The 18,895-nt window shown below is 39.3% G+C and overlaps 1 protein-coding gene across 4 annotated transcripts in view; it reads left to right on the top strand.

The window, feature by feature from the left end:
- Positions 1–1,585: 1,585 nt before the first annotated feature.
- The window catches only part of pbx3b (pre-B-cell leukemia homeobox 3b), a 404,527-nt gene continuing 387,217 nt past the window's right edge, over positions 1,586–18,895 (top strand). For all 4 annotated transcript variants that reach the window (XM_060930780.1, XM_060930779.1, XM_060930781.1 and 1 more), the window contains exons 1-3: positions 1,586–1,711; positions 2,911–3,136; positions 3,709–3,782. In XM_060930780.1, the coding sequence (XP_060786763.1) occupies positions 2,940–3,136; positions 3,709–3,782 (271 nt within the window). In that variant the 5' untranslated portion in view covers positions 1,586–1,711; positions 2,911–2,939. The remainder of the gene's footprint in view (positions 1,712–2,910; positions 3,137–3,708; positions 3,783–18,895) is intronic.

Raw genomic sequence — 18,895 nt, 5'->3', positions numbered from 1 at the left:
GCTGAAGTGAGCTGAAAAAGGGTAGTGGAAAAGGGCCAATAGACACAGACAACCATTCACACTCACATTCGCACCTACGGTCAATTTAGAGTCACCAGTTAACCTAACCTGCATGTCTTTGGACTGTGGGGGAAACCGGAGCACCCGGAGGAAACCCACGCAGACACGGGGAGAACATGCAAACTCCACGCTGAAAGGCCCTCGTCAGCCACGGGGCTCGAACCCGGACCTTCTTGCTGTGAGGCGACAGCGCTAACCACTACACCACCATGCCGCCCTCTTGACCAATCATCGCATGATTTCCTATAATCACCTCCATATTTATACTAATTAACGTTACTTTATGTATAGCTAAAGCAGCTGCAGTCCTCATACTGGTTGAAATTTAGTGGTAAGTTACTGTAATTGGTCAAATTGGTGCTATAACTGGTAAACAGGGCATGGAGATGACATGGAAGACAAGCCAGTCTCGCTATTACAAGTCAATGTACTATCAAAATGATTTTGACGCTCATCTCATTATCTCTAGCCGCTTTATCCTTCTACAGGGTCGCAGGCAAGTTGGAGCCTATCCCAGCTGACTACGGGCGAAAGGCGGGGTACACCCTGGACAAGTCGCCAGGTCATCACAGGGCTGACACATAGACACAGACAACCATTCACACTCACACCTACCGTACGGTCAATTTAGAGTCACCAGTTAACCTAACCTGCATGTCTTTGGACTGTGGGGGAAACCAGAGCACCCGGAGGAAACCCACGCGGACAACATGCAAACTCCGCACAGAATGGCCCTCACCGGCCACGGGGCTCGAACCCGGACCTTCTTGCTGTGAGGCGACAGCGCTAACCACTACACCACCGTGCCGCCCTGATTTTGAAGCTGATATTTTAAAGGTAAAATTCATAATTCTACATTGTTTCTTTAACTAGAAATATAAACTGGGCAAAACTAAAACGCCCCACCCCACCCACACACATACATATTATCATGTGTAGCTAAGGTAACATTTTACTTTGGCATATATTGTCTTAGGATATATACTGTAGGAGCTACAACATATAAAAATGTAAAACAATATATGAAGATAGTCGACGACATTTATGCATATGTTGCAACAATGATTATTGTTAAGCTGATTGCTTAAGATAGAAATTATTATGTTTTATAAAGTGTTGGATCAATTGAAACAGGAAAAACATGTAGGCCTATAGAAAGACGACAAACATTATTTTCATTCCGATGAAAAAAAAAAGTCATGGAAACCTGAAAACCCTGAAGCGTGCTGGAAAAAAGCGTCATTGGCACTAGCGTCAGTGTTTCTCGAGCGCGCCGGCTTACAGACTAGTCTGCTGCCATAGCAACTGCAGAGGAGCTCTGGGCAGAGTCGCCTTCTTATGCCGTGCGTGTCACCGTAGCAACGACCAATCAGAAGTTGTTATCTCTCAGCGCAATAGAACCACGGCGTTAAGGGCGGGCCCACGTGGTTCATGAAAGTGGTCCATTGGACGTTTTGGCCATCACTCAGACAGTGGGAACACGAGGATTGGTTCAAAGCGTTTTCTTTCCAATGTTATAAACATGTCCTCTGTTCTCCTAGCCTGCAAGCAAGGCTTGTGGTAGAAGCGATCACACTTTGCTATAGTCAAGAGAAACGAGGAGCTAGAGCAATTCATTATCAGTTTAGCATCAACCAGTGTAAAACTTCGGGTACGTCTTTCCTATATTTTATTGTAAATGGTCTCGTCATTCATGTTGTGAGGGCATCTTGATAGCACGGGAGCGCCACGCGCAAAGTGGGACTTCATTGCTTTTTTAATGTTCTTGATCATTATCATCACTGGTTTGATTAGTAGCATCTCGTGTTTTGTTTTGCGTTTCTGACAAGAAGTGACAAGAACCTAAACCCCTCCCCGGAAGGCGGAGCGTGCATTTGTGTCGATTTTTCGGATTATTTTTTCGTGCTCAGCTTCAGCTCTGAGCCGTCCACACTGCGAGAATGGCATTGGCACATTATCAATCGCTCACTCCCACTGCCATCAGCCAGCATTAAGCACACACAGCCCAAACGCTTGCCTCATACAGTAAATGTGAGCGAGCAACTATTTTTTGCGCATCGTAATTATTTTCGGATGTTTTCTACAACCTCGTCACATAAACAAACAAACAAAAACAAACTTGTTTTTGTATGTTTTAATGTTTACCTGTCATTTTTAAGCTACAATTATTGGTGCTGGTAGGTTGCTTATAATGTATTTTCTATTTAGAAGGTATTCTGGAAAAATATTTCAAAGGGCAACATTTTAGACTAATTTTCATATATTTTTTAAGTTATTTGTTCAGTCAGATTACTATTTTAACATATTTGCTTACCGTCAGACCAAATTATAGCTTTTTGTTTGTTCGTTCGTGTTCTCTCTCTTTCTCTCCACACACACACACACACACACACACTTGAGAGTGGTGCGGTCTTGAGCAGGTTTTCAAGAAGTTAAAAACAGATTCTGTGAAGTAGGCTGTTTAAAAAAAAAAAAACTAGCCTAATCTCCAAGGAGCTTCAAAGAGATAAGACAAATTAAGTTAGGCATGCAGGTTTGGACTGAATTCCATGATCTACCGCTGTCGCCAGATCCTGAAGTTTAAACAATAACGCCGAAATACCACCACTGACTTTTCCCCAAAGGAGCTATTCATTGCAAGCTTGTAAGCGGTGATTTTTTTTTTTCCCGGGGGGGGACGCCGTGGACTAGGAATTCTGCTGTGTAGCTGGCAGCAACTGATGCCGTTTACCTTTCCCGAAATTGTTTTGCCCTGCACATTACGGAGACGATATTATCCCGCAAACCGCTGCTCATGCTGTAGTCAAGTTGCTCTTTTTTTTTTTTTGCATGTGCTCATTCCCTTCTCAGAAGCCCATTGATTGTGTTGCGGCGAACTGATGGACGAGCAAGCCCGAATCATGCAGACTCTCGGCGGTGTCACTCTGGCTGGCCACACGGTATCGGGGGGCATGGTAGTTCCGCCTCCACATGGACACGATGGCTCCGACGGGGACGGAAGGAAGCAAGACATCGGCGACATTCTCCATCAAATCATGACCATAACAGACCAAAGTCTGGACGAGGCGCAGGCGAAGTTGGTGCATTTATTTTAAACTGTTAATCAATTCGGTTTTCCACCAGTAGGCATTATTACATTTGCTTTTCACTAAGCTAGACTAACGAATACGTTAAAACTTTTTTTTTCTTTAACATTCCAAAACAAATAAACTCTTGCATACTGAACTGGTCACAGTTCACTCATTTATAGTCTATGTTGCACTTTGCTGTCCTAAAGTTAGGCTAGACAAATGCCTTCTTTGATAATTCTAATACAAATAACTTTTAAACAGTAGCTAACTAACATGCACTTGATCAATATTAGTTAACGTTTATACTCACTTATGCTTTTAATTAAGTTTCTCCATTACTATCCAGTTAGCACAGCCCTATCCTTGCACTTATGGTGAAAGATTGCTGTTTATGTATTAGACTATTATTGTTCCCATCACAGAGAATTCCGTTTACGGCATCTTCAGATGTCTTAGCTTCAGGTTAATTTCAGAACCGTCGCACATAAATATGCAGAAAGTCATTGAAATATAAGTCTCACAATTATTAATTTCACCTGACAATATATCGATCTTGTTATCTTCTACGCTAAAACAGAAAGCATGGCCTGAACTGCCACAGAATGAAGCCTGCCCTCTTCAGCGTGCTCTGCGAGATCAAGGAGAAAACAGGTAAGCGTATGCGTGTTGAACCAAAGAGCAACTCGTGCGTCTTGAGAAAAATTCAACTCAGTCACCAAACATTAAAACACCGCCATCTTTACAACTCGTCTTCTTTCGGGATTTTCTCCGCTGAGTTTTCTTTCTTTTGTGTTTCACTCACACGCTGCACAGCCGAGCACGACGTCGCCGATAGTTGTGCGCGTAAAGCAAACGCGAATTTGCACGGAACTGCAGTATTTTGTTTTGCAAGAGGAAACTAGGCGAAAGCGTGCTTTAACCTCCGCCTGGTCCATCGCTGGCGCAGGTTGAATGGTCAAGCATCTGCTTTATTTACACACGTTACTCCCCTGTTGCTCTCTTTTCACCTCAAAAGAAAAGACCGAAAACCTTTTGGCTGGAATACAACGGTATGCAGTGTCGGATTGTGCGTATGATCAAGCGTACACACGCCCGCTTTTTGGAATTTATTTGCAGCCCGTTTGTTAATTATAACAACCTCTGGCATACGGCGTACTTAGTGTGCATCGAAAGGTGGTCTGGAGGGCAGTCCTGTATTTTTTATAAACCCCATTGTCTGTCCAGTTTACGGGATAATTATTGACACAATTGGCGATTGCCTTGAAATAAAGCCATTGACATTATTTTATTAAGCAGGATGTATTGGCACGGTTACGGGAATTAGTAAGCCTACTTATAAATAGGATCCAATATGTGGTGTTGTTAGTAGGTCCACTGGGAAACCACAAATTAGGGTTTAAATTTGTATTATGGAGTTAATTTATGATGTCACAACGTGCTGAAAACAGTTTCTGAAAATTACATAAGTTGTGGTAGAGCTCATGCACTATTGTACTAGTACTTGACCATAGAGAAAGGCACTTATTTGTATCATGCAATTGATATGTGTAAATATTTTTTCATAAGCCAAAAAAAAATGCATTTATTCTACATTATATTATCATGCCCTCATATCCCATGGTTCGCAATAGTGGAAAAAAAATCGGATCTTACTTTTTTACTCCATCTGCCTCGCTCGGACTACTCGATGGATAATTCAGCATCACCTCATCAAATGCTTTTACAAGGTTATACAGCATGTTACAATGTCATTTGTCTCTCAAAAAAAAAAAGCTATGTAGCATATATATAATATAATCATATCATATAAGGCTACCTCAGGTCAGTAATGTGTCTAAAACATGTAATTTAATGTCCTTTTCCTTGCCTTTTAGCATATGATTTTAAAACAGCTGGTGTCTTGTGCGTAATATAAATAGAATGTGTTTAAAATGCAAACATTTAGTTGTCATGCAGCACAGTTGAATTAAAAATAATTGCCACATGATCTAAAAAATAATTAATGCAATAGACGTTGCAACTATTAAAACCGGGTGAATGAGTTAATCAATAAGACTGAACACAGTGCAATGTCTTGCAGCTGGTATTTAGCAAAAATTGAAAGCTTTTCTGGGTAAATAACATATTTTGTAAGTTTTACCTCTGAAATAATTGTGCTCTTTAATTCAGGTATTTGTTTCGACATACGTAGCTTTAATGATAGAAATAATAGGGTTTTCACACTAGATCATAGTACACAGGGTGTTGTGGCATCTTCAAGTATCTGCCTGTATGTAAAGTTTTGCAACAGTGTGGTAATGAAGTGAATGAAATTGTGCTTTGTCAGATTGCTGGCCTTTGTGTGGCTTATAAGTAGGCATGACTCAAGGAAGATCGTAAAATTTAATGAACTTCTGTGTGACTGAAGCTTCCCACCAGGGGAGAGCATTGCCATGCTTTGCTCCCCAGCCTGCTTGAGTTGTTCTTTATGCCTGTCCAGTGTAGAGGGTGAATGGTGGAGCTAAAGGTTCAGACATAACTTTACAGCTTGTTGAAATTCCTTTCCAGGGACAAAGAGTGAGTCTTGCAATCTCTGAAGCATAGCACATTATATTAATATATAATCATATTAATAAATGTTATATGAATACAAATATAATTTTATTATTTTAATGTATTTTAAAGCTATGTTCTTTACAAAATTGTATACACAAGAGATATTTTGTAATTCTCACTGTATTTATTTTCAAATTGTAAGTCCACATGTCGTTTTGGAGTGTTGTTCTTTATGCCTAATCTGTAACATTTAATACCAGTATGACCCATATTGTACTATATATATCTAGATAAATATACATGCAGTGTCTATCTAATTGTTTAGATGAGTTTGCTTGCCATCTCAGTTGCTCTAATCTTTGAATGTATTTTTTGTTTGTTTTTCTCTCAACACACCCAAGCTAATTTACTAACTAGCGTCTTTGTGCCAATTTGTTTCAGAACCCACAAGTGAACATCTGCTTCACATTTGTCATTGTTTTACTTTTTTTTCAGAAATAACTCCTCTTGGTCAGAAGATGCTTAGTGTTTTAAACATAGTCTTTGAAGTAGACTAGGTTTAAAAATATAATTGGAATTAAAAAAAAATTTGGAAAGAAGGATGCTATTGTGGCAGTGCTGTAACATTTCTGCAGTGTATAGGGCTGTTTTATGAGGAGAAGCTTCTTTTTTATGAGAAATTTGTATGTTTTTGTCATCATCTTGTAGAAGGGTTGTCTCAGGGTAATAAAGGAGGCTTCTGTTGATAAGCATTCTACTTTATCCCCTCTTCTCTGCCAAAAACATGTTCTATTTGTTTTTTCTCCACCTTTTTAATCATAGCTGTAAAGGTACTGTCATAAAGGCTACATTTTTTGCAAATTCCAAATGTGCTTTTTCATTTGGAAATTCCAAAATTGTTTGAGAAATGAGCTGAATGTTTATCATTGTAGGATGCATGATGATAATCGGACATGTGTGCACATGTCTACATGAGCGTGTGTGTGTGCACGCATGCACAAGATTTATGAAAATGTACAGGATTTGTCTGTCTGAAACATTAGTGTAGAGAGAGGTTGATAGGTTTGTGGTCATATGTGGTTAAGGGTGTATAAATTTGTAGACAGGATACATTGTGATGCATTGAAACTCATTTGTTGCCTTTGATCGTATGAGCTTGCACACATGTAAATCTCTTTGTTCTAACTTTGCTTATGCACACAATCACTGTATGTTCTGTAGTTAGTGGTCCAGGGTCTCTCATGAAGATTGCTAAGCACCAAGACATTTGAACTGAAACCTAGCTGGTGGTTAAAACTTGGTCTTAACAAATATTTGCTGTGTTTGCAGTTAACATCTTGTCTTGAAATTTGACAATAATTATTGAGTTGTCACTGTATGTGTTTGAGCTTTTTTTGCGGATGTGCTTGTATGCAATTCTAATAACTGAAGCGACAAAAACCCTTGTCAGCAGTGGAATTATCATTTCTGGCTTTGTGAGAATGCATAAGAGGCTAACAATTATAACACTGTGTGTGTGTGTGTGTGTGTGTGTGTGTGTGTGTGTGTGTGTGTGTGTGTGTGACAGTGCTTCGCTGTACTGATAGTCCTCCCAGACTGGCCTGTATTGGAACCCTACTTGACTGAGGTTCTGCCTCTCTCCTGCCTTATTCACCACAGCTCAACCAGCTCACAGGCCTGTTGCTTTAAGCTTGCCAGCATCTAGGTTAACTAGGTTTACACAATACAGCTTTTGCTTTATGGTGAATTAACTAGGTTTATGGCAAAATATTATATTTATGATCACCAAGATTATCTGTTCAAACGTGAACATTTTCCAAAGGTTATTTGTGTACTTTTTGTAATAATTAGGACCTAATTAGCATTTCATTAACACTAAAATTAGCAAAACTGGTTCTGTTTACATGCATAGATTTTAACAAGATTTTTGCCAATTCATATGAGGGCATTCCATGTGCAGATGCCAAATTAAATGTTCATTTGTATTCTAAATGATACGAAAGGATACTCTGACAAGCTTCATTTATCTATATGTTACATGCAATCTCAGTTACAGTGAATATAACAAGTCTGTATAATGCTGTTTAAAGTTTTTATGATGTAAAAAAATGAAATATCAGAAATCAGATCTTTCCCCTTTTAACGTGATATAGCAATCAACAAAACTGAAATGAAAAACAAATAGAAATGTGTTAGGAAAAAAATACAATATCCTGGTTTTGCAATTGTGTGAAGTCCTGACTTAATACTTAAAGCCACTTTTGCTTGGAATACTGCATTCAGTCTTTTTGGGGAAGTTTATCAACTTAGCACATCTTGATTTTGGCAATTTTATTTCATTCTTCCTTGCAGAAATGCTCCAGAGCTATTAAAAAAAACCCTCTTAAAAAAATGTAAAAATATTACCAAAAAAGAACAGCAGTGTAATAACACCCAAAAATAACCAAGTATAGAGACAAATTACAGAAAAGGTGAATTAGTTGTCAGTTAAGTGAGATGACAAGAAAATGGGGTGACATGAAAACAGGAGGAAAAAAAAAAGACCTACACTGTACTGAGGTGGTCATGGACACAAAGCACGCTCATTCATTCATTCTCTCTAGCACTTATCCATTAAGAGGAGCTGGAGCCAATCCATGCTGACTTTGGGTGAGAGGCAGGGTACACCCTGGACAGGTTGCCAGTCTTTCGTGGGGCTACCAAGCATGTTGCACATGGAAACTGCTATTTTAAAACTGGTTTAAAAGTCTCAACTGACATGCTGACAGTGTTGCACAGCATTTAAAGAAGATGCTATGGCAAACAGAACTGGTTTATAAGCCAGTTTTCATCCTCAGAAAAAAAATCATATCGATCTTTAAACATCTTTTCAGTCATAAGCGTGACCTTAATCTTCTGTCATCTGCAGCCTTTCTTTATGGCTATGTGCAGACTAGCCCATCCTCTGGTTATAAGCCAAATAACAATGTCCACATATTTATAACCTGACTATATCTATACATAGAGGATATTACACGGTGGCATGAAGATATGAAGTTTATCTTTGAGTGGTGAAGTTAATCAAATTAATTTTAATTCTGAACTGGCTGACCATTTTGACAATGCACGTCAAGCCAGTGGGAAAACATTGGGAGGGACATCGTCAGAGTGAAGATATTGGGAAATATATGTCACTCAGTTCTGGGATGTATTTTGTATGAAAAAATGAGTTTTTCCACGTGAGAAGATAAACTTCATATCTTCAAGCCAACATGTGATTTTTCTTTTTATTATATAGACACGTTCACAAACAAGTATGTAAATTTATCAGAATAATTCATTGACATCCTCACGCGTGAGGAAATTGGAAAATATGTTGCTTAATGTCCTGGGTGTAGTTCGTATGAAAAATTTCCCAGTAAAATACTCATGTCTATCTATCTATAATATAACACAGTGTCTTGCAAAAGTATTCATCCCCCTTGATGTTTGTCCTGTTTTGTTGCATTACAAGCTGGAATTAAAATGGATTTTTGGGGGTTAGCACCATTTTGATTTTACCTCCAACTTTAAAGGTTATTATTATTATTATTATTATTATTATTATTATTATTGTGACATAAACAATAATTTAGATGAGAGGAAAAAAACAACACAGAAATCTGGAGTGTGCATAGGTATTCACCCCCAAATTCAATACGTTGTAGAACCACCTTTTGTTGCAATTACAGCTGCAAGTCTCTTGGGGTATGTCTCTATTAGCTTAGCACATCTAGCCACTGGGATTTTTACCCATTCCACAAGGCAAAACTGCTCCAACTCCTTCAAGTTAGATGGGTTGTGTTGATGTACAGCAATCTTCAAGTTATGCCACATATTCTCAATTGGATTGATGTCTGGGCTTTGACTAGGCCATGCCAAGACATTTAAATGGTTCCCTTTAAAGGTCGACTGCCTTTCAGATTTTTCAAGTGTAGGTTATTAAAAAGAATTTTCCCTGATGCCCAATTATTTTTGCTTAGTGGACCAAAAGCTACTGAATTCGAATTGCAGACTTTCAATTTTATTCATATTTTTTTAAATTAGAACAATTATTGAATTTAGGGCCATGTGCCCTTAAATTCTCCACTATTTTTTCTTGCTTCACCATAACCCAATTCAAGATTTTACATCATACATCACGTAGTAGGCTTTCCCTGTTCACGCAAGGCATTGTGGGATACAAATTTGAAACAGGATGGAAGAATAGAGGACGTGAGTGTGCGAATGAAATGTGAAAGACCGACTACAGTAACAGAAAGTGAGAAGAAAAGATGTTATGTTGCGAAGGAAAGGAAGCGCAGGACCAAACTAATACAGTCATGTTCAAAATAATAGCAGTGTGTTTAAAAACGTGACTAAAGCTCAAAATCCTTATAATAGTTTTTATTTCAATGCATTGGGAAAACTGCACATCATATTCTACATCAAAACATGAAGAAAAATGTATCAATATTTTAATGACTTTACAGAAAATGAAGAAAAATGAATATTGGGCTGTTCAAAAAATAGTAGTGTCTGCATTTTTCATTACAAACTCATATTTACTGTATAAACTGAAAAAATCTTTAGGATTTAGCATTCCTGTGAATCACTAAACTAATATTTAGTTGTATAACCACGGTTTCTGAGAACTGCTTCACATCTGTGTTGCATGGAGTCAACCAACTTCTGGCACCTGTGAGCAGGTATTCCAGCCCAGGATGATTTGACAACATTCCACAATTCCTCTGCATTTCTTGGTTTTGCTTCAGAAACCACATTTTTGATGTCACCCCACAAGTTTTCTATCGGATTAAGGTCCAGGGATTGGGCTGGCCACTCCATAACTTTAACTTTGTTGGTCTGGAACCAAGATGCTGCTCGCTTACTGGTGTGTTTGGGGTCATTGTCTTACTGACACACCTATTTCAAGGGCATTTCCTCTTCAGTATAAGGCAACATGACCTCTTCAAGTATTTTGATATATGCAAACTGATCCATGATCCCTGGTATATGATAAATAGGCCCGACACCATAGTAAGAGAAACATCCCCATATCATGATGCTTGTACCACCATGCTTCACTGTCTTCAGAGTGTACTTTGGCTTGATTTCAGTGTTTGGGGGTCGTCTGACAAACTGTCTGCGGCCCTTGGACCCAAAAAGAACAATCTTACAAAATATTTCTCTATTTCTCTTTAGGCCAGTCAGTGTGTTCTTTGGCAAATTGTATCCTCTTCAGTACATGTCTTTTTTTTAACAGTGGGATTTTGCAGGGGCTTCTTGCCGATAGATTACTGTAGCTTCACACAGGTGTCTTCTAATTGTCATAGTACTCACAGGTAACTTCATACCATCTTTGATCACCCTGGAGCTGACCATTAGCTGAGTCTTTGCCATTCTGGCTATTCTTCGATCCATTCGAATGGTAGTCTTCCATTTTCTTCCACGTCTCTCTGGTTTTGCTGTCCATTTTAAAGCATTGGAGATCATTTTAGCTGAGTAGCCTATCATTTTCTGCACTTCTTTATACGTTTTCCCCTCTCCAATCAATGTTTTAATCAAAGCACGCTGTTCTTCTGAACAATGTCTGGAACGACCCGTTTTTCTCAGGTTTTCAGAGAGAAATGCATGTACAACATGTACTGGCTTCATCCTTAAATTAGGGCCACCTGATTGACACCTGATTTTTCACAGAATGAATGACCTCACTAATTGAACTCCACACTGATATTATTTTGAACACGCCCCTTTCACTTAATTATTCAATTACACAGACTCAGGAGCATGCATATCATGAATGTTGGGTCTGTTGGTTTTCTATGACTCTACTACACCTACTGGTAAATTATTTGCCATGTAGTAATATAATTTCTACCAAAAACAATGATTGATCTGGTTAGTCATGTTGGACTGCTATTATGTTGAACACAACTGTAAATATTAGTGATCAGCAAGCACCTCGGTGTAATCATCTGTTCGTTTAGTGACAGAATGATGTGTAACTGTCAGTGCATGGTCAAGGTAAACCTCTAGATGGTAGTAATGCAACATTGTGGATGCCAGCTGCCATAAAACCCAAAAGAAGTAGAAGGTAAACCTGCACATGTGCACACGGACTTCCTCTGTCTGCTTGACTGCCCGAAGCACATGATTTCGTACACATTATTTGCTCTGGAATCCCCTCAAATTAAATAACTTCCCAGCCACAGAATGGCTTGATGTTTTGAGAGATATTACAGAAATAAACACATCACAATGACCAAATTTCAGACGGAACTAAATTTCACCAATTTTATGAAGTTGAAAGGCTGTCTAGCTTTAAACCATTCCAGTGTTGCTCTAGCAGTATGTTTAGGGTCATTGTCCTGCTGGAATGTGAACCAGTCTCAAATCTCTGGCTGACTCAAATGGGTTTTCCTCCAGAATTGCCCTGTATTTAGTGCCATCCATCTTTCCTTCAATCCTGACTAGCTTTACTATTCTTGCAGCTGAAAAACATTCCCACAACATGATGCTACCACCACCATGCTTCATTGTAGGAATGGTGTTCTCAGGGTGATGGGAGGTATTCAGTTTGCGTCACACATGGTGTTTCCTGTGATGGCTAAAATGTTCAGTTTTAGCCTCATCTGACCAGAAAATCTTCTTTCATGTGTTTGGGGAGTCTGCCACATGCTGTTGGGCAAATGCCAAATGTGTGTGGGTTTTTTTCCCTTTTCTTTTCTTTAAGCAGTGGCTTTTTTCGAACAACTCTTCCATAACACCCCGCTCTATGGCACGTATGGTTTAAAGTGGTCCTATGGACAGATATTCCCATCTCCACTGTGGATCCTTGCAGCTCCTTCAGTGTTCTCTTTGGTGTCTTCGTTGTATCTCTGATTAAATGCCCTCCTTGCCCAGTCTGTGAGTTTTGGTGGGCGGCCTTCTCTTGTCAGGTTTGTGATGGTGCCATATTCTTTCCATTCTGTTGTAATGGATTTAATGGTGCTCCATAGGATATTCAAAGTTTGGGATTTTTTTTCTTTTCATAACCCAACCCTAATCTATACTTTTCCACAATTTTGTCTCTGACCTGTTTGAAGTGCTCCTTGGATTTCATGTTGCTTACTGAGTAATGTTACAGAGTCAGGGTACTTTCAGAACAGGTTGATTTATACAGACATCATGTGACAGATCATGTGACACTTTGATTGCACACAGGTGGATCTTAAGCAACTAATTATTAACATATGAAGTTATTTGGTTGGACCAGCTCTGACTTCGGGGTTTCACACCAAAGGGGGTGAATACCTATGCACACTCCAGATTTCTGTTTTTTCATCTTAATTATTGTTTGTGTCACAATAAAAAAAAAAAAAACAATTTGCACTTTTAAAGTGGTAGGTATGTTGTGTAAATCAAATGGTGTTAACCTTCCAAAAATCCATTTAAATTCCAGCTTGTAATGTGACGAAACAGGACAAATAGCAAGGGGGATGAATACTTTTGCAAGACACTGTACATCAGACCTTGATGGATACAGGCAGTACACAGACCTTAATCCACAAAAATCTGATTCAAAATGAGGCTTTGGAGACATGTGACACAACAGGACAACACTAAAGGGGATCAATACTTTTGCAAGACACTGGATCTATCTATCTCTGTGTGTGTGTGTGTGTGTGTGTGTGTGTGTGAGATATATAAACTAAAGGAAGGCTGTCTGTCTCTTCACCTATGCAAATTGATACGGCTGGATGCACATATTCCAGACTTTGCACATGGATTGGTGACACCCCTGAGGGGCCCAAGACATAATTTTCAGTTTTCCAAAACATCAGATTGGTGGTAATCCAACACACTATTAATTTCCTGGAGGCTACATGCTTGCGCTAACACGCTGCACACAGCCTTGGCGAGGAGTCCTGTGCCCGACTCACCTGAGAGTTTTGATTGTATGGGACCTCGCAATCAGCGCTCCACGCCAGAGACTTCCACTAGGGCCAAGGCTACGCCACTGAGGAGACACGGGGAGCAATTTAGGTCATTTTGACAGAACACAATGAAAATGTGTATATCACATGCATCCACTCAACTCTCCACTGGGCCATTCAGAGGAAATCCGGTTCACGGGCAATAACTACTAGTGTAAAATATATAATTATTCTATCCACATTCACTGGATATGAGCAATCATGCGCTTTGATTGGCTACTCTATTATGAGGATATCAGCTCATATACCATGAATAGAGAAAAACAAAATGATGGAGTGCATCAAGTCAGATATATCACTTTGTTGTCAAGTATATTTAAAAGAAGCAGAAATAGCAAAAAGAATAGTTGTCAACCCCCATGTTGAAATGTTGGAAACATGTTGGAAAAATGTTTTGTGGACGGATGAGACCAAAATAGAACTTTTTGGTTTAAATGAGAAGCGTTACATGTGGAGAAAGGAAAACCCTGCATTCCAGCATAAGAACCTTATCCCATCTGTGAAACATGGTGGTGGTAGTATCATAGTTTGGGCCTGTTTTGTTGCATCTGGGCCAGGACGGCTTGCCATCATTGATGGAAAAATGAATTCTGAATTATACTAGCAAATTCTAAAGGAAAATGTCAGGACATCTGTCCATGAACTGAATCTCAAGAGAAGGTGGTAACTGAAGCGAGCAGTTCATGTGAGGAAACCCACCAACATCCCAGAGTTGAAGCTGTTTTGTACGGAGGAATGAGCTAAAATTCCTCCAAGCTAGTGTGCAGGACTGATCAACAGTTACCAGAAACGTTTAGTTACAGTTATTGCTGCACAAGGGGGTCACACCAGATACAGAAAGCAAATGTTCACATACTTTTGCCACTCACAGATATGTAATACTGGATCATTTTCCTCAATAAATAAATGACCAAGTATAGTATTTTTGGAACTGGGTTCTCTTTATCTACTTTTAGGACTTGTGTGAAAATCTGATGATGTTTTAGGTCATATTTATGCAGAAATATAGAAAATTCGAAAGGGTTCACAAACTTTCAAGCACCACTATATGTGTCAGCCCTGCAATAATTTGGCGACTTTTCCACGGTGTACCCTGCCTCTCGCCCATAATCAGCTGGGATAGGCTCCAGCTTGCCCGTGACCCTGCACAGGATACATGGTTACGGATAATGGGTGTATGTTTCTCAAAATCCAGTGAATGTGGATAGAATAAAACGGTTACTCCACTCAATCTTGTTGTACATGGCTTATCCATGCCTCATCAGCTATCAGCTCATACAGTGGTGCTTGAAATTTTGTGAACCCTTTAGAATTTTCCATATTTCTGCATAAATATGACCTAAAACATCAGATTTTAACACAAGTCCTAAAAGTAGATAAAGAGAACCCAGTTAAACAAATGAGACAAAATTATAATAATTGGTCATTATTTATTGAGGAAAATGATCCAATATTACATATCTGTGAATGGCAAAAGTATGTGAACCTTTGCTTTCAGTATCTGGTGTGACCCCTTGTGCAACAATAACTGCAATTAAACGTTTCCGGTAACTGTTGATCAGTCCATGCACACCGGCTTGGAGGAATTTTAGCCCATTCCTCCGTACAGAACAACTTCAATTCTGGGGCATTGGTGGGTTTCCTCACATGAACTGCTCGCTTCAGGTCCTTCCACAACATTTCGTTTGGATTCAGATCAGGACTTTGACTTGGCCATTCCAAAATATTAACTTTATTCTTCTTTAACCATTCTTTGGTAGAACGGCTTGTGTGCTTAGGGTCATTGTCTTGCTGCATGACCCACCTTCTCTTGAGATTCAGTTCATGGACAGATGTCCTGACATTTTCCTTTAGAATTCGCTGGTATAATTCAGAATTCATTGTTCCATCAATGATGGTAAGCCGTCTTGGCCCAGATGCAGCAAAACAGGCTCAAACCATGATACTACCACCACCATGTTTCACAGATGGAATAAGGTTCTTATGCTGGAATACAGTGTTTTCCTTTCTCCAAACATAATGCTTCTCATTTAAACCAACAAGTTCTATTTTAGTCTTATCCGTCCACAAAACATTTTTCTAATAGCCTTCTGGCTTGTCCACGTGATCTTTAGCAAACTGCAGACGAGCAGCAATGTTCTTTTTGGAGAGCAGTGGCTTTCTCCTTGCAACCCTGCCATGCACACCATTGTTGTTCAGTGTTCTCCTGATGGTGGACTCATGAACATTAACATTAGCCAATGTAAGAGAGGCCTTCAGTTGCTTAGAAGTTACCCTGTGGTCCTTTGTGACCTTGCCGACTATTACACGCCTTGCTTTTGGAGTGATCTTTGTTGGTCAATCACTCCTGGGGAGGGTAACAACGGTCTTGAATTTCCTCCATTTGTAGAAGATCTGTCTGACTGTGGATTGGTGGAGTCCAAACTCTTTAGAGATGGTTTTGTAACCTTTTCCAGCCTGATGAGCATCAACAATGCTTTTTCTGAGGTCCTCAGAAATCTCCTTTGTTTATGCCATGATACACTTCCACAAACATGTGTTGTGAAGATCAGACTTTGATAGATCCCTGTTCTTTAAACAAAACAGGGTGCCCACTCACACCTGATTATCATCCCATTGATTGAAAACACCTGACTCTAATTTCACCTTCAAATTAACTGCTAATCCTCGAGGTTCACATACTTTTGTCACTCACAAATATGTAATATTGGATCAATTTCCTCAATAAATAAATGACCAAGTATAATATTTTTGGATCATTTGTTTAACTGGTTTCTCTTTATCTACTTTTAGGACTTGTGTGAAAATCTGATGATGTTTTAGGTCATATTTATGCAGAAATGTAAAAAATTCTAAAGAGTTCACAAACTTTCAAGCACCACTGTATACAATTCAATTTAATCAAATAACTGTTTAAAAATAATAATAAATAAATATGTATAAATAACAGACAAATAGAGAAATTTTGCATTGCAAAGATGTATGCAGTGTAGGGAGCTTTCTTGGCACTCCACTAACTACCATTAGAGGCTTTGGACAGATTTCCCCATTGCTAAAGCCTGAGAAGTATTAATTCACTTTGATATGGTAATTAGAGGGCATTATGCAAGAAATGAGATTAAGTGACAGCATGAAATCATTTGGCTGTCAGTAAATTGAGTGTTTTTAGCAGGAGGGTCCCCCCCCCCCCACTCCATATTCACTTGCTTTTTGCATTTAAATGAATCAGTTGAAGGGAATGTGCAAGAAAGGCTTTAAATTATTTTCCCTTCATACATGTTGCTTGCTTTAATTTTTAGAATTTGTAAGTGCTTTCTCTCTTTATACAGTCTTCCCTCATGTCTATAAGAAGAGGTCATCATGACTGTGTCTTATCTGATGATACTGCAAATGGTCTTTTGCTGCTTAGTCACTCGCAGCAAAATTATAATAATTATTTCTCACCAAAATTCTTATTGTAGTGACAGTAAAATGCATTTTGCGAGCATGCTCCATTCCAGTTATATATTCTTGCATCCCGAAGTATTTTTAAATGATTGTTTTCACATGTCTTCTCTTACGGAAGGCAATGCCTCATTTTCCAAACTCGATATGAATAAATGTGTAAAACAATCATAGGAGTATTTCAACAATAAACGTGGTATTCATAAAAATCCTGTTGCTTCGGAAAAAAAACAATTCTTCATAGCATGAAAGCTGGCTTATAAGTTGCTTCTATGTGCCATGGCCTCTTGTTTTATTGCTGAGCAACATTTTAGAGCCATCACTTCGACCGACAAAATGATCCTGTGCTATTCCTGTGGATGTCTAATTCTTGCCAATGCATTTCTTGCTACTGGCATATTTCAAAGAGAGATAAGAGACCAATTTGGTATGTCTCAATCTACAGTGTGCTGTATACTCCCTATGGTGAGTCCCATCATCTGGCTTCTTTCTGAATACATCAGTTTTACATACTACAAATTACCTCTTGCTTTTCCAAAATGCATTGTCAAGGCTGCAATAGGTTGTAACTTCCTAACTTACCCCTGGGCCACACAGGCCATGTTGTGTGTGCCTGGTGGTTGCAGAATGTCTTGATTTTCATTTTGGCGCCCATGTTAACAGGTTGGAGCAGCCACACAGCCTACATGAGATGCGTGGCTTGAGCATCATTGCAGCAATGCGTCATTTAGAGCTTCGGCATGGCGCCTGTTTTTCCGCGTGCATTGACTGGTACTGAGCAAAAATAGATAGTGAAAGATCTGTTTTTAGTCATATTGCCGTCATACCAGCAACATTACATAAGTAAGATTTCTTGGTCCTCTACTTTCACTATAGGTTCAATGTCTAGGCTATATGTCACAGACATAAAATAAATATTATTTTTTACATTATTTTATGGGCGGCACGGTGGTGTAGTGGTTAGCGCTTCGCCTCACAGCAAGATGGTCCGGGTTCGAGCCCTGTGGCCGGCGAGGGCCTTTCTGTGTGGAGTTTGCATGTTCTCACAGTGGCAGCGTGGGTTTCCTCCGGGTGCTCCGGTTTCCCCCACAGTCCAAAGACATGCAGGTTAGGTTAACTGGTGACTCTAAATTGACCATAGGTGTGAATGGTTGTCTGTGTCTATGTGTCAGCCCTGTGATGACCTGGCGACTTGTCCAGGGTGTACCCCGCCTTTCACCCGTAGTCAGCTGGGATAGGCTCCAGCTTGCCTGCGACCCTGTAGAACGGGATAAAGCGGCTAGAGATAATGAGATGAGATGGCATTTTATGTATATATTATTTTACATTGAGCACACACTTCTTAACCTTTTGTGTGTCTAAACTAAATATACATTAACATAATGAAATCAAACATTGTTATTGATGGCCATTATCAAAGGCAAACTCAATGTTGAAAGATAGGGCTGACAGTAGCAGTGCTGCAGCAGCAGCAATGCTGATGGTGTGGACAAACACACATGCAAGCTGCAGCAGTCCAGCAATGTACCCCTTACACACATGATGCAGTCAGGGTGGCCCCTGCCTTACTTCACACCTCTTTCAAATTTTCTGTAATTTGTCCCCAGAATTTGGCATTTTCAGGTGCTGTTATGCTGATGAATAATACCTGTTATTGGTGCTATCTACAACAATTTCTCATAACTTCCACTTTTGTCTCGGAAAATTTCCTTTTTCTCATTGTTTCCTCATTCATTTTATGAAGTTTTGTGGGTGTCACTAATCTCAATCTAAATTGACTGACGTGAATGTGCTTTGTATTGCTATTTT

The sequence above is a fragment of the Neoarius graeffei genome, chromosome 10 (assembly GCF_027579695.1).
Source record: "Neoarius graeffei isolate fNeoGra1 chromosome 10, fNeoGra1.pri, whole genome shotgun sequence".
In the NCBI taxonomy this organism is placed as follows: Eukaryota; Metazoa; Chordata; class Actinopteri; order Siluriformes; family Ariidae; genus Neoarius; species Neoarius graeffei.
This window is presented reverse-complemented; position numbering and strand designations above follow the sequence as displayed.